General features: G+C 41.4%; 1 protein-coding gene across 7 annotated transcripts in view; it reads left to right on the forward strand.

The window, feature by feature from the left end:
* KLF8 (KLF transcription factor 8) overlaps nucleotides 1-10,654 on the forward strand; it is a 291,262-nt gene extending 280,608 nt beyond the window's left edge. For all 7 annotated transcript variants that reach the window (XM_065538337.2, XM_074030296.1, XM_005593723.5 and 4 more), the window contains one exon: nucleotides 9,863-10,654. In XM_065538337.2, the coding sequence (XP_065394409.1) occupies nucleotides 9,863-10,044 (182 nt within the window). In that variant the 3' untranslated portion in view covers nucleotides 10,045-10,654. The remainder of the gene's footprint in view (nucleotides 1-9,862) is intronic.
* Nucleotides 10,655-15,016: the final 4,362 nt, after the last annotated feature.

Genomic DNA, 15,016 nt, shown 5'->3' on the forward strand with positions numbered 1-15,016 from the left:
GTGCTACAAATTTCCCTCTACACACTGCTTTAAATATGTCCCAGAGATTCTGGTACATTGTGTCTATGTTCTCATTGATTTCAAAGAACATCTTTATTTCTGCCTGAATTTCGTTATTTACCCAGTAGTCATTTAGGAGCAGGTTGTTCAGTTTCCATGTATTTGTGCAGTTTTGAATGAGTTTCTTAATCCTGAGTTCTAATTTGATTGCACTGTGGTCTGAGAGTCAGTTTGTTGTGATTTCTGTTTTTTTACATTTGCTGAGGAATGTTTTACTTCCAATCATGTGGTCAATTTTAGAATAAGTGCAATGTGATGTTGAAAAGAATGTATATTCTGTTGATTTGGGGTGGACAGTTTTGTTTATGTCTTTTAAGTACACTAGGTTCAGAGCTGAATTCAAGTCCTGGGTATCATTGGTAATTTTCTGTCTCATTGATCTGTCTAATATTGACAGTGGGGTGCTAAAGTCTCCCACTATTAACAGAGGGGGAGATGCTCTCTGATTTTTTGAATTTCCAGCTTTTCTGCACTGCTTTTTTCCCATATTTGTGGTTTTTTCTGCCTTTGGTCTTTGATGACGGTGACAAACTGATGGGGTTTTGGTGTGGGTGTCCTTTCTGTTAGTTTTCCTTCTAACAGTCAGGACCCTCAGCTGTAGGTCTGTTGGAGATTGCTTGAGGTTCACTCCAGACCCAGTTTGCCTGGGTGTCAGCAGCAGAGGCTGCAGAAGATAGAATATCGCTGAACAGCGAGTGTTGCTGTCTGATTCTTGCTCTGGAAGCTTTGTCTCAGGGGTGTACCCTGCTGTGTGAGGTGTGAGGTGTCGGTCTGCACCTAGTGGGGGATGTCTCCCAGTTAGGCTACTCAGGGGTCAGGGACCCACTTGAGCAGGCAGTCTGTCTGTTCTCAGATCTCAACCTCCATGCTGGGAGATCCACTGCTCTCTTCAAAGCTGTCAGACAGGGGCATTTACCTCTGCTGAGGTTTCTGCTGCTTTTTGTTTAACTATGCCCTGTCCCCAGAAATGGAGTCTACAGAGACAGGCAGGCCCCCTTGAGCTGCGGTGGCCTCCACCCAGTTCGAGCTTCCTGGTGGCTTTGTTTACCCACTGAAGCCTCAGCAATGGCGGGTGCCCCTCCCCCAGCCTCGCTGCTGCCTTGCAGTTAGATCTCCGACTGCTGTTCTAGCAATGATGGAGGCTCTCTGGGCGTGGGACCCTCCCATCCAGGTGTGGGATATAATCTCCTGGTGTGCCATTTGCTAAGACCCTTGGTAAAGTGCAGTATTAGGGTGGGAGTTACCTGATTTTCTAGGTGTTGTGTGTCTCAGTTTCCCTTGGCTAGGAAAAGGGATTCCCTTCCCCCTTGTGCTTCCCAGGTGAGGCGATGGCTCGCCCTGCTTCAGTTCTCACTGGTAGGGCTGCACCAACTGACCAGCAAAGATTGTCTGGCACTCCCCAGTGAGATGAACCCGGTACCTCAGTTGAAAATGCAGAAATCACCTGTTCTCTGTGTCGCTCGCGCTGGGAGCTGGAGGCTGGAACTGCTCCTGTTCGTCCATCTTGCTCCGGGAAACTGTTTTTTATTCTTATGTCTCCTCTCTATGCATTTTCAAATAGGCTGTCTTCAAGCTCACTAATTTTTTCTTCTGCTTTACTCTATGTAGTTGTTTCAATCTCTTTGTTAAATTTATCTTATGGGATTCTGAATCCCTTCTCTGTATTATCTTGAATTTCTTTGAGTTTCCTCAAAACATATTTTGAATTCTCTTTCTGAATGGTCACATATCTCTCCAGGATTGGTCCCTGGTGCCTTATGTGGTTCATTTGGTTTGGTCATGTTTTCCTGGATCGTCTTGATGCTTGTAGATGCTCATTAGTGTCTGGGCATTGAAGAGTTAGGTATTTATTGTAGTCTTCACAGTCTGGGTTGGTTTGTATCCATCCTTCTCAGGAAGTCTTTCCACATATTCAAAGGGATTGGGTGTTGTGATCTAAGCCATCTCTGCATTAGGGGGCACCCCAAGCCCAGAAACCCTATGGTTGTCACAGACTTGGGGAGGTTCCACTTTAATGTTCTTGAATAAGAGCCAGAAGAATTTTCTGGATTACCAAGCAGAGACTCTTGTTCTTTTCTTTTACTTTATCCCAGACAAACAGTCTCTCTCTATTCTGAGCCACCTAGACCTGAGGGTGGGTTGACACAAGCATCCCTGTGGCCACCACCACTGAGTCTGTGCTGGGTCAGGCCTTAAACTAATACAGCACTGGACTTCAGCCAAGACCCGCTGTAACCACTACCTGGCTACTGCCAGTGTTCACGCAAAGCTGTGGGTCTCTACAGTCACCTGTTGGTGAAGCCAGTCATACCTATGTCTTTTCCTTCAGCACAGTGAGTTCCCCTAGGCCCTTGGTAGGTCCAGAGATGCCATCTGGAAGCCAGGAACTCGAGTCAAAAACCTTAGAAGTCCATCTGGTATTCTATTGTACTGTGACTGAACTGGCACTCAAGCCATGAGACATAGTTCTTCCCAGTCTTCCCTTCACTTTCCATAGTCAGAGGAGCCTCACCCCTTGGCCACCACTACCATAGGCTTACAGGGGGTATTGCCAGGCTACTGCTGATGATTCCGTAAGGCCCAAGGCCTCTTTATTCAGCTTATCATGAATGCTGCTTGGCCTGGGACTCATGCTTGAGGGCAGTGGACTCCCCTCTGGCCCTGGGCAGATCCAGAAATGCCATGCAAGAGCATAATCCTGGAACTGGAGACCCCAATATTTTGCCTGTGCTCTATGCCTCTGTGGCCAATTGGTATCTAAGGCACAAGACAAAGTCCCCTTTACTTTTCTTTCCTCCTTTCCTAAGCTGGAGTGTCTCTCCATAGCCATTACAGCTTGGGAATGTGCTGAGTCTCATCTGAAGCCAGCACGTCTCAGAGTCTCATCCTAGGCCCATGGTGTACTACCTGAGTTTTGCTACCGGTTATTCAGGGACCAGTAGCCTTATAAAGGGCTCTTTAGTCAGTAGATGATGGGTCCTGCCAGAACTGGGTTCTTCCCTTCAAGGCAACAGCTTCCCTTGTGGCCCAGGGTGTGTCTAGAAATGTCATACATGAGCTAGGTCCTGGAAAAGGGCATCACGACTCTGAATGATGCCCTATCCTACTGTGGTTAAGCTTGTATCCAAGATGCAAGACAAAGTCCTTTTTACTCTGCCCTCACCTCTCCTCAAGTGGAAGGAAGGAGTCTCTTTTGAAACTGTGAGCTGTGCAGCCTAGGGTTGGGGAAGGGGTGGTGCAACCGCTGTATTATCCGATCCAGCTGATATCTTTTTTTTTTTTTTTTTTTTTTTTTTTTTTTTTTTTTTTTTTTGAGGCAGAGTCTCGCTCTGTAGCCCAGGCTGGAGTGCAGTGGCCGGATCTCAGCTCACTGCAAGCTCCGCCTCCCAGGTTTACGCCATTCTCCTGCCTCAGCCTCCCGAGTAGCTGGGACTACAGGCGCCCGCCACCTCGCCCGGCTAGTTTTTTTTTTTTGTATTTTTTAGTAGAGACGGGGTTTCACGGTGTTCGCCAGGATGGAGCTGATATCTTAATATGTCATATGCTCCCCGCAAGTCCACTGGCTCTGAGCCCAGTTCATCACTAGGACTCACCTAAGACTTGAAGTCCTTGTGGCCTATACTGCCTTTCAAGTTAATTCAAGGCCCCAGAGCACTTTATCTCATAGTGGTGAGTCTTCCAAGAATTCAAGTTCTGATTTCTGGGATGGGTGATTCCCCTCTGGCTCTGTCTGTTTTAAATATTCCCTCCATGGGTGGGAGTCAGCAGACTTCAACCTAGTTTTGCTTTCTGCTGTGACAAGGCAGCACTGAATTTAATGCAATGTCTCGCAAGTGCTATACTGTCCCTATCTGAAGCACACAGATTCTCTCTCCACACCATGTAGTCACTGCAGAGGGATGGGTGAGGGGTGGTGTTCGTGATCCAAGACTTTTTCCTACCCTCTTTCAGTGCTTCTTTTAACAATATGAAGTTAAAACCAGGTACTGTGAGTGGTCATCTGATTTTTCGTTTTTATGAAGGTCCTTTTTTGTGTAGATAGTTGTGAAATTGGTGTTCTTTTTGGGGCATGATTGGTGGAGCATTCTATTTGGCCCCCTTGCTCTGCCCCACTTCTCCATTTATTTTTCAATTGTAGAAGTTTAAGGGGTACAAGTGCAGTTTTGTTACATGGATATGATACATAGTGATGAAGTCTGAACTTTTAGTGTAACTAAGGAAGTTTTTTAAAGTAGGGAGAATAACAATCAATATGGGAAGGAGCAAGCTGTGTAAAAAGTGTGGCAAAAGACTATTCTTGTCTAGGCAGAGTACAAAACTAGTGAGATGGGAACAAGCTTGCCTTGTTCTAATAACTGATACTAGTTCAGCTTGACTAGGACATATTGAGCACAGCGGTGGGTGGAGAAAGCATTGAGGTGCAAGAGTGGAAGGGGGAAGATCAGTTAAGAGGATAATGAAGCAATCCAGGCAAAAAATGATGACAGCCCAACTAGTATGTTGCCAGCGGAGATGGAGAGAAGATGATTGAGGGGACGTTGGTGACTCTAAGGTTTCTGTTTTGGGTGACTGGGTGAATGGAGGTGCCATTTATAGAGCTAGAGAATTTGCCAATAGTTACACAGGTAGTAAATGGGTAAAGCCCCATAGGATTAGACCTTTGTACCTAACCTAGGTATACTTTTCTCTATTGCTAGTATTCCACAGGTTCCCTGGGACTGAGGCAGCTACAGAAATGCCTGATTCATTGCCCTCCAAAGATTGTGATTCATTGTTAAGGGTCCTAGAGAGTGCTGTCTCTGTCTTTGGTAGATATTTTTCCAGCAGAGAGCCATGAGACTCTTGGTTATCTGCAAACACCAGGCATGCAATGCAGCACTTCATCTCCCCTGAGTTTGCAATCATATAAAGCAGGAAACATAGATATAACAGTTCTCATTAAACATACTGTGTTCATACTGTCAAGTCCCAATATATTTATAATGGCATCACCCATTTCCCCAGGCTCCAAATGTGTCATTGATTCTTACCATTATCTCTTTTTTTTTTTCCCTCAAGTCAGAGTCTCACTCTGTTTCCAATGCTGGCATGCAGTAGCACAATCTCGACTCACTGCAGCCTTGCTCTCCCAGGCTCAAGTAGTTCTCTCACCTCAACCTCTGGAGTAGCTGGGATTATAAGCACATGCCACCACACCTGGCTAATTCTGTTTATTTTTTTTTTTGTAGAGACAAGGTCTCACTATGTTGCCCAGGTTGGTCTCAAACTTCTGGACTCAAGTTATCCTCCCACCTCAGCTTCCCAAAGTGGGTGGGATTATAGGCATGAGCCATTAATATTCTCTTATGTCTCGAGTTATTTGTTTCTAAAGTTCTATTATTTCTTTCCAATTTTGAACAGCCTTTTTATTCATAATGGCTAAGGCTATGTATTGTGAAACTAGTGTCGTGATTTGACATCTCAGTCTACTCACTGCTGAAAGTTGCTTCACCCCTCTTTACCTCCATTTCCCTATCTTGGAATATTAATAGTGTAAAATACTTAAAATAGTATCCAGCATATGGTGAATACTCAGTAAATGCTAGGTTTTATTAATGTTTTTCTTTCAATTCCAATCTCTCTTTCACCTCCTTAGGTTTTATTCTTATATTTATTATTGATTCCTTCATCAATTCAATGAAAAACCAATTTGAGCTTTATATGCCAGACAAATAGATTACCCCAGTAGGCTTCTAGTCATTGTAGTCCACCTTACACAGCATGGGTAAATAATTTTAATGTACAACTTTGACCGAGCCATTCTTGAGTTAAACAGACTAAATTTTAGTCTGTTTTATTATTGTTTTAAAGTTCTCTATTGTCAATGCATCCCCATTATTGCTCACACCTAGGACACACTGCTCTCTCACACACCGCCTTGGGTATATCATTGACTTTTATGCTTAAGTCCAAATTCTCTTTTAAAAAATAATCCCAAGTGTTTCATCTGTCTTTTATAATAAGGATCATCTCATAATACTCTTGTAAGGATGCTCCATGCTCCAAGATGGCTGACCCTATGTGTACCATTCACTGCACCGCCTTACCAAGACCTTGCCACCAGCTGCCCGGGTTGCTTTCTTCATCTAAAAATTACCCATGCCTCCATATTTGTGCCTTCACAGTAACCCAGAGGTTATTAACTAGCCTTGGAACTGATATCACACTTATTTATTTTTTTGAGATAGAGTCTTGCTCTGTCACCCAGGCTGGAATGCAGTGGTGCAATCTCAGCTCACTGCAACCTCTGCTTCCCGGGTTCAAGCAATTCTCATACCTCAGCCTCCCAAGTAGCTGGGACTATAGGCACGCACCACCACACCCGGCTAATTTTTGTGTTTTCAGTAGAGACAGGGTTTTACTATGTTGGCCAGACTGGTCTCAAACTCCTGACCTCAAATGATCCACGTGTTTCAGCCTCCCAAAGTGCTGGGATTACAGGCATGAGCCACCGCACCTGGCATTTCACACTTATTATCTTTGTCACATAGTTAATATATATGCTTTATATTATGAATTCCTTTTCTGCATATATACTTTGTTCTTTAATTCAAATGATAAGTTGATGGAGATTACAAGTTGTGTTGTATGATGTTCATTGGCACAAACAGGAGCTTGTTCAATGATAATACAAGGGTAAATGCTTTTGAAATAGGAAAATGGGCCTCACTGCTGAATTCCTTTACAATAATTTGTGTGTTCTAGAAATGAGCTCTGATCACCACAGGGTGTCACTGATTTACAAGTCAAATTTTCCTCAGTTGGTTGAGGTGTAGATAAGAATTCTCAGAAGACATTCTTGAGAGATCACAACAAAATATATCGATAGCAATGCAGCCGTTGGGAGGTATGGAGATGCTGTAAAATCACATAGAACAAAAAGTGAAAATTTCATTTACACACTTTAAACATCCCCTGAAATCCTATTCTTCCCTCTGTTAACAATTTGTTGTATAGCCTTCCAGATCTTTCCTCTTGAGAGAGAGAGAGAGAGAGAGAGAGAGAGAGAGAAAGAACAGGCACAAGATTTTAAAAACATAAACGAGATCCTACTCTCCATGAGCATATGTGTGTATGTTTGTTCAGTATCTTTTTTGATTTGATAACATTTCATTGGCCATCTTTTTGTCTCATTATATCCAGCTTTATCTCATTCTTCTTAGCAGCTAATGCAACTATTTCTGAATATTGAAATGATCAGCAATTGATGTGTTTAATCCTTGAAATGTTTGCCTGGGTATAGTCCAAAGCTGTGATTCAGACTGGATTTCATACTGTTGCTCATTATGTGAACACTATACAGTTAATTAGCAAACACTTGGGAGGGTTGGTAGGTGGTGTGTAGTAAGTTGGAAAACAGTTTATGCAAGCCAGATTGCCACCAGAATTTAGAACAGCATAAAATTAAATGCCCTAGGTAATTTATAGGGAGAAAAGGGGAAAAGACTGAGAGAAAGAGACTGTTAGAAAGAATACCAATACATTTTTGTGTCTGCATTATTGCTTGTTTCTGATTATAAAATAATACATGCTCGTTGTAGAAGATGGGAAACAGAAAAATGTATTAAGAAGAAAGCAAACATTACCCTAATCCTACAACCCAGACTTATCCACAGTTAATATTTATTGTTGCTCATATAGCTTATTTCCTTTTTAAAAATTTTTATTATAAGATAAAACATGATTTTAAAGCATTTAAAACAGTACAAAAGGGTATAAAGTAAAAATGAAAAGTCCTCTTCCCACTATCCCTGGTCCTCACTTTCCACAAAGTCATTCACTGTTAACAGTTTCTCTCATACTGTACGTTTAAGTGTATTGATACTGGCTTTATTATGAGTATACAAATGTATTGCGTGTGATCTACATACCATAATGCGGTCATACTGTGTTAATTTTTTATACTACTTTTTTTTCCATTTAGCTTTCTATCTTGAGCATACATATCCTATATATAATTCAAATACAACCCAAAGATTCTGGGCATGGAGCTATTTCAAAAACTTTGGCCTGACACTGCCCCCCGTGCCATTACATGCCCTTGAGTTTCTAACCTTACACAGAAGACCTGTAGCCTTTGCTGAGGGCCCTTTCCAGTGAATCACACATTCATCCTGTGTATATATGGCTCTATTTTACTTTATTTATTTATTTATTTATTATTGAGACGCAGTCTCACTCTCTCCCAGGCTGGAGTGCAGTGGCACGATCTCAGCTCACCGCAAGCTCTGCCTCTCGGGTTCACGCCATTCTCTGCCTTAGCCTCCTGAGTAGCTGGGACTACAGGCACCAACCACCATGCCCAGCTTATTTTTTTTATTTTTAGTAGAGGCGGGGTTTCACTGTGTTAGCCAGGATGGTCTCGGTATCTTGATCTTGTGATCTGCCCGCCTTGGCCTCCCAAAGTGCTGGGATTACAGGCATGAGCCACTGCACCCAGCCATATGGCTCTATTTTAGACTGTTTGATAGGAGATATTAGAGGAACAGATATTTTAAAGTGCCAAAGACCTGAGTTTAAATCCCAGTTGCATTGGTTGCTAGCTATCTTTTAAAAAGAAAATGTTTTGAACAACTTTGTAGTATATTTTTATCCTTTAGAAATGAGAAAACAGAGACCAAGCCAGGGAGAAGTGATTATGTAAGATCACACAGCTAGTTTATAGTAGAGCTGGATCACACAAAGGCCTGTTTGAACAAGAGGCTATGTGCTTCCCACTCTAACATCTTGGCCTTTCTTTAGAACTCCTGTAGGTAACAATGTGTTGTATTATTGAAAATCAGGAACACTGTTACATTGTTGGTGGGATTGTAAACTAGTTCAACCATTATGGAAAACAGTATGGCGATTCCTCAAGGATCTAGAACTAGAAGTACCATATGACCCAGCCATCCCATTACTGGGGATATACCCAAAGGATTATAAATCATGCTGCTATAAAGACACATGCACACGTATGTTTATTGCGGCACTATTCACAATAGCAAAGACTTGGCATCAACCCAAATGTCCATCAGTGACAGACTGGAATAAGAAAATGTGGCACATATACACCATGGAATACTATGCAGCCATCAAAAAGGATGAGTTTGTGTCCTTTGTAGGGACATGGATGCAGCTGGAAACCATCATTCTCAGCAAACTATCACAAGAACAGAAAACCAAACACCGCATGTTCTCACTCATAGGTGGGAACTGAACAATGAGATCACTTGGACTCGGGAAGGGGAACATCACACACCGGGGCCTATCACGGGGAGGGGGGAGGGGGGAGGGATTGCATTGGGAGTTATACCTGATGTAAATGACGAGTTGATAGGTGCTGACGAGTTGATGGGTGCAGCATGCCAACATGGCACAGGTATACATGTGTAACAAACCTGCACGTTATGCACATGTACCCTAGAACTTAAAGTATAATAATATAAAAAAAAAAATCAATGAGAGAGTAGATTTCAAGTGTTCTTACCACAACAAAAGATAAGTATATGGGTAATATGTATGTTAATTAACTCGACTTAGCCATTCCACAGTGTATATACATCTCAAAACATCATGTTGTACATTTATACGGTGCTTCTCAATCAATTAATTAACTTAAAAGATTTACTAGCATATACCTTCAAGGTTATTGCCTAACCTTTTCACTTGACACAAGTTATGTATCTATTATCTTTCTAGTATCCAATCCCCCTCTCTCTGATTCTCTTTTTTTTTTTTTTTTTTTTTTTTTTTTTTTTTTTTTGTCACATTCCCTTTTTAGGAGAGAAGCCTTATAAATGCACCTGGGATGGCTGCTCCTGGAAATTTGCTCGCTCAGATGAGCTCACTCGCCATTTCCGCAAGCACACAGGCATCAAGCCTTTCCGGTGCACAGACTGCAACCGCAGCTTTTCTCGTTCTGACCACCTGTCCCTGCATCGCCGTCGCCATGACACCATGTGAGCTGCACAGATCACACTAGAGAAGCTACGCTGGTATCTTTCCTGTTCGTGTGCTGAGGTTGGGACAATTTTTTCCTCTTTGACTTCAGCTTGCATCTGCAATGGGGTTGAAGCAGCCCACTGAGCCAAGTTGAGGAGACTGGAGGAAAAGAGAGCTGGTCTCCCGGGGGGAGGCTCTTCATATTCTACCTTCACTTCTCCACTGTCCAGACCCGTTTTTTTCAACCTCCATGTGGGTTGAATTCCAGTGTGGCACCCATGGCTGCCTTCCCATCCCCCCTGCTCTGAAATAGGACATTTTTCCTACAGTAACAAAACAGGAATCAAACTCAAGGCTGTGAACAAACATACGCTGCTTTTTTCTTTCCAATTTTTCTCTTGTTTTCTAGAACTCTCGTCCATATGTTTTTTAAATAAGTACCTAAAAGTGGTTTGATAGTGTCCTAAATGACTTTTTTAACTTCCTAAATGGAAAGAGCATAATGATGTAGTTGATTGGTAAGATTTACAGGGATTTGGTTTCTGAGTAAGAGGCACACTCCCAGTGAATAAGCTGAGTCCCATACCACACTCAAAAGGTTTTAATAAATCTAATCCTATTTCTTCTTAAAGTTTGGTTTGCAGATAGTGCTGGTGCTTCTGCTTCTTAAGTTCATCAAGGGAATGAGGAGTTCTTGTACTTCTCCTCTTTTTCTTCTCTTCCACTTTCTCCTTCAGGATTAAAGATTTTGCTGCACAATTATTATTTGTTAGGTTAAATTTGAACAAATATTCAAAGCACACATGGACATATCAGTAAGGAGAAAAATGTTCCAGGAGAGTAGGTTGGGCAGAGGAACAGACCTAAGATGATCCTGAGAACAAATAGAGGAGTTCATTTATTTGGATAGGATATCAAAAGTGCTGTTAATCACAAACCTCATTCAAATGGCAGGCTGTTGAGACAGTGTCTTGAGGGGCTGGCTGTACTGTTTATTTTTTTGTTTACACAAAGAAACAATTGAGTATATTGCATGATGAGAAATCACACACTAGGGGCATGTTATACAGAAGTGAGGGGTTGGAAGAACGGAATGTTTTCACTCCATGGAATTATTGGCATTCATTCCTGTGTTTCAAATGAAACATAAGATGCTTTTCATGAAAACTGACATACAAAAAGCAATTTGATGTTCTGCAACTGCTATGAAGACCTAAGCCATTTGTTTTAGCTATTATAGCAGGTTGCATAATATACTCATTTGGCTGCCCAATCAGATTGTTTTATAATATTACCTGGGGCACAAAATCCTCTGTTCCTGGCCCTGGACCATAGATCTACCTCCACATGGCATATTTCCTTTCCTGGGGTCAGGGGTGGGGAAGGGGGTTTTGCATCACTTGAATTTGGACTCAGCCTCTCTTTTAAAGATTGTCTTTATATTGAACACCTTTTTCTTTTCAACCCTGCTTGAATACTTTAGGTTGCTATTTCCTGAGGCTGTCCATTCTCACTAAATTGTAGAATTCTAGCACCAAGAAGGGATCCCGTTAACCATCTAGTCCTGCCCATCCCTCATATTTTACAGATGAGACAAATACGGGTCAGATTTTTTCTCTAGATGTTTCCTTGAGCCCTTATACACCTGCATGCTTATTCTCCTAGGGATCATATAATTTTATTTATTTATTTTTTGAGAGACAGTTTCCCTCTGTCACCCAAGCTGGAGTGCAGTGGCATAATCTCTGCTTACTGCAACCTCTGCCTCCCATGTTCAAGTGATTCTCCTGCCTCAGCCTCCCAAATAGCTTGGATTACAGGTGCGTGCCACCACACCTGGCTAAGTTTTGTATTATTAGTAGAGATGGGGTTTCACCATGTTGGCCAGGCTAGTCTCAAACTCCTGACCTCAAGTGATCTGCCTGCCTCGGCCTCCCAAAGTGCTGGGATTACAGGAGTGAGCCACCACGCTTGGCCAGGATCACATTATTAAACCAAATTAAAGTTTATGTGATTGGTTGCAATATTTGTCTAATTTTATATGTTATTCTTCAGAAAAACTTTAGAACTCAAAAATCATTTACAGCTGATTAAATAGCAAGTAAAATGTACTTGTGGTCATTGCCATATAACATCAGGCACATAGTTCTAACACTTCTATAATGTCTAGATTTTTTTTTTTTTTTTTTTTTTTTTTTTTTTGAGAGGGAGTCTCGCTCTGTCTCCCAGGCTGGAGTGCAGTGGCCAGATCTCAGCTCACTGCAAGCCAGATCTCAGCTCACTGCAAGCTCCGCCTCCCGGGTTTACGCCATTCTCCTGCCTCAGCCTCCCAAGTAGCTGGGACTACAGGCGCCCGCCACCTCGCCTGGCTAGTTTTTTTTTTTTTTTTTTTTGTATTTTTTAGTAGAGACGGGGTTTCACCGTGTTAGGCAGGATGGTCTCGATCTCCTGACCTCGTGATCCACCCGTCTCGGCCTCCCAAAGTGCTGGGATTACAGGCTTGAGCCACTGCGCCCGGCCTAATGTCTAGATTTTATTTACCTCATTTTAACTTGCAGTGTCTGTCTAGATCATGAACTCTCCATAAATCCAAGGACTGCCTGTAGTTTTCAAAATGACGTGTGGATTTTTACTGTTATCATTGTTATTTCGATCAAGGCTTTTTCCTGACTTTTGGTATACAAGTTCCAAACTTGCATAATAATTGCTAACACACTAGGCGATATCTGGGGCCAGTGTGTTAAAGGGAACCTCTGATGTAGCTGTAAGACATATTGGTAAAGATGAACTAACTTAAGTTTAAGCTTATAATTCAGTAGTTGATGCAGTATTTCACAGTACAGCCCAGGCTTACTCATTTTCTTCAAAATTTGGATCCTGATACTCCTTTTTCAGAGTTGAGAACTGAACTGCTCCCCACAGAACTCAGAATCTTTTGCATTGAGACATATGATCTACTCATAAATAAAGATTATCAAATATCTTGTTGAACTAATTAGGTTGATCAAATTAGGGTCCCAAATATTAGGGTTCCTGACATCTGAGCCTTTATCTAAAAATGTTTCTGTAACATAATGACAGCCTTTATGTTTGTTAATTGTCTATAGTAAAGAAGCAATTTTAACCCTATTCTCATTTCCCTCTCGCCTCCAAAAAACGATAAAAGCTTCCCAATTACTTACATATGCTCTAAGAAGTGTCTCAGGATTCATTAACAGAATCTTATAGAGTACAGGAATTCAAATATAGCACAGTACAGAGTTTACCAAAAACACATAAAACTTTGCTAGATAGACAGTGAAGTGGAAAGGAACTAAAATGTATCTCTTGAATAGCATTTGGGATTCAATTGAATTTGTTGTTTTTACAACAGCAAAGCACCTTTAGCCTGGACAGTTGCTTAGGGCATCGATATGATTGGATAATATTCGGGATCTGTTGCAGCAGAATTCCTCTATCTGATGATCAGCAGTTGAACATAAACTTCATAATTACAGTAAAATTTAGGAAAAACTAAGAGTGTGAAGAGTGTGAACTGATTGGGTAGATTAGGCAGAGTGCATTATGGGCAAGACAAAGGTTTTCGATGTTAATTTCTTTTAAAATAAACTTTTTATTTTCAAACAGTTTCAGATTTACAGAAAAATTGTGAAGCTAGAACAGAGAGGTCTCATTTACCCCACATCCAGTTTCTCCTATTATTGACATCTTACATTAGTGTGATATATTTGTTACAATTAATGAAACACAATGATATGTTAATATTATTAACTGAAGTCCATACTTTATTCAGGTTTCCTTAATTTTTACCTAATATCCTTTTTAAAGAATTGTTTCGGCCAGGCATGGTGGCTCACACCTGTAATCCCAGCACTTTGGGAGGCCGAGACAGGCGGATCACGAGGTCAGGAGTTCAAGACCAGCCTGGACAATATGGTGAAACCCTGTCTCTATTAAAAATACAAAAAATTAGCCAGGCGTGGTGGTAGGTATGTGTAATCCCAGCTACTTGGGAGGCTGAGGCAGGAGAATTGCTTGAACCTGGGAGGCGGAGGTTGCAGTGAGCCAAGATGATGCCACTGCACTCCAGCCCGGGTGACAGAGCGACACTCCATCTCAAAAAAAAAAAAAGTTTCAGCATCTTGTTCAGGATTCCACATTACATCTGGTAATCATATCTCCTTAGGTTCCTGTAGGTTGTGACAATTTCTCAGACTTTCCTTGTTTTCAGTGACCTTGACAGTTTTGAGAGATATTTTCCTCAACTGGGATTTGTCCATTGTCTTTCTCATGATTAGACTGAGGTTATGAGTTTTTGAGAGTAGGACCACAGAGAAGAAGTGCCATTTTCATCACATCATACAGGCATACTTTGGAGACAATGCAGATTTGGTTCCAGATCACTGCAATGAAGCAAATATTACAATAAAGCAAGTCACACAAATTTTTTGGTTTCCCAGTGCATATAAAATGTTATGTTTACACTATCCTGTAGTCTGGTGAATGTGCAATAGTGTTATGTCTAAAAAACAATGTACATACCTTATTTTAAAATACTTTATTGGTAAAATGTTACTGGCACAAACACGAAGTGAGCACATGCTATTGGAAAAATGGTGCCAATAGACTTGTTGGTCACAGGGTTACCACAAACTTTTAATTTGTAAAAAATGCAATATCAGCAAAGTGCAATAAAGCAAAGCACAATAAAACGAGGTATGCCTGTATTTACATGACTCATCACTGTTGTTTAACCTTGATCACCTGACTGAAATAGTCATTGTCAGGTTTCTCCCCTGTACTCTTTTTTCCTCCCCTCCATACTGTAGTCTCTGAAAGGAAATCACTGTGTATAGCCCATGCGGAGTGGTAAGTTATATGCCACACCCTTCAGAGCAAGTATCTTACATAAATTATTTGGAATTATTTTCTAAGGGAGATTGTCTCTTCTCCCCCATTTATTTATTTATACAATATTTATATCAGCATGGAC

The sequence above is a fragment of the Macaca fascicularis genome, chromosome X, assembly GCF_037993035.2.
Source record: "Macaca fascicularis isolate 582-1 chromosome X, T2T-MFA8v1.1".
NCBI classification, from domain to species: domain Eukaryota; kingdom Metazoa; phylum Chordata; class Mammalia; order Primates; family Cercopithecidae; genus Macaca; species Macaca fascicularis.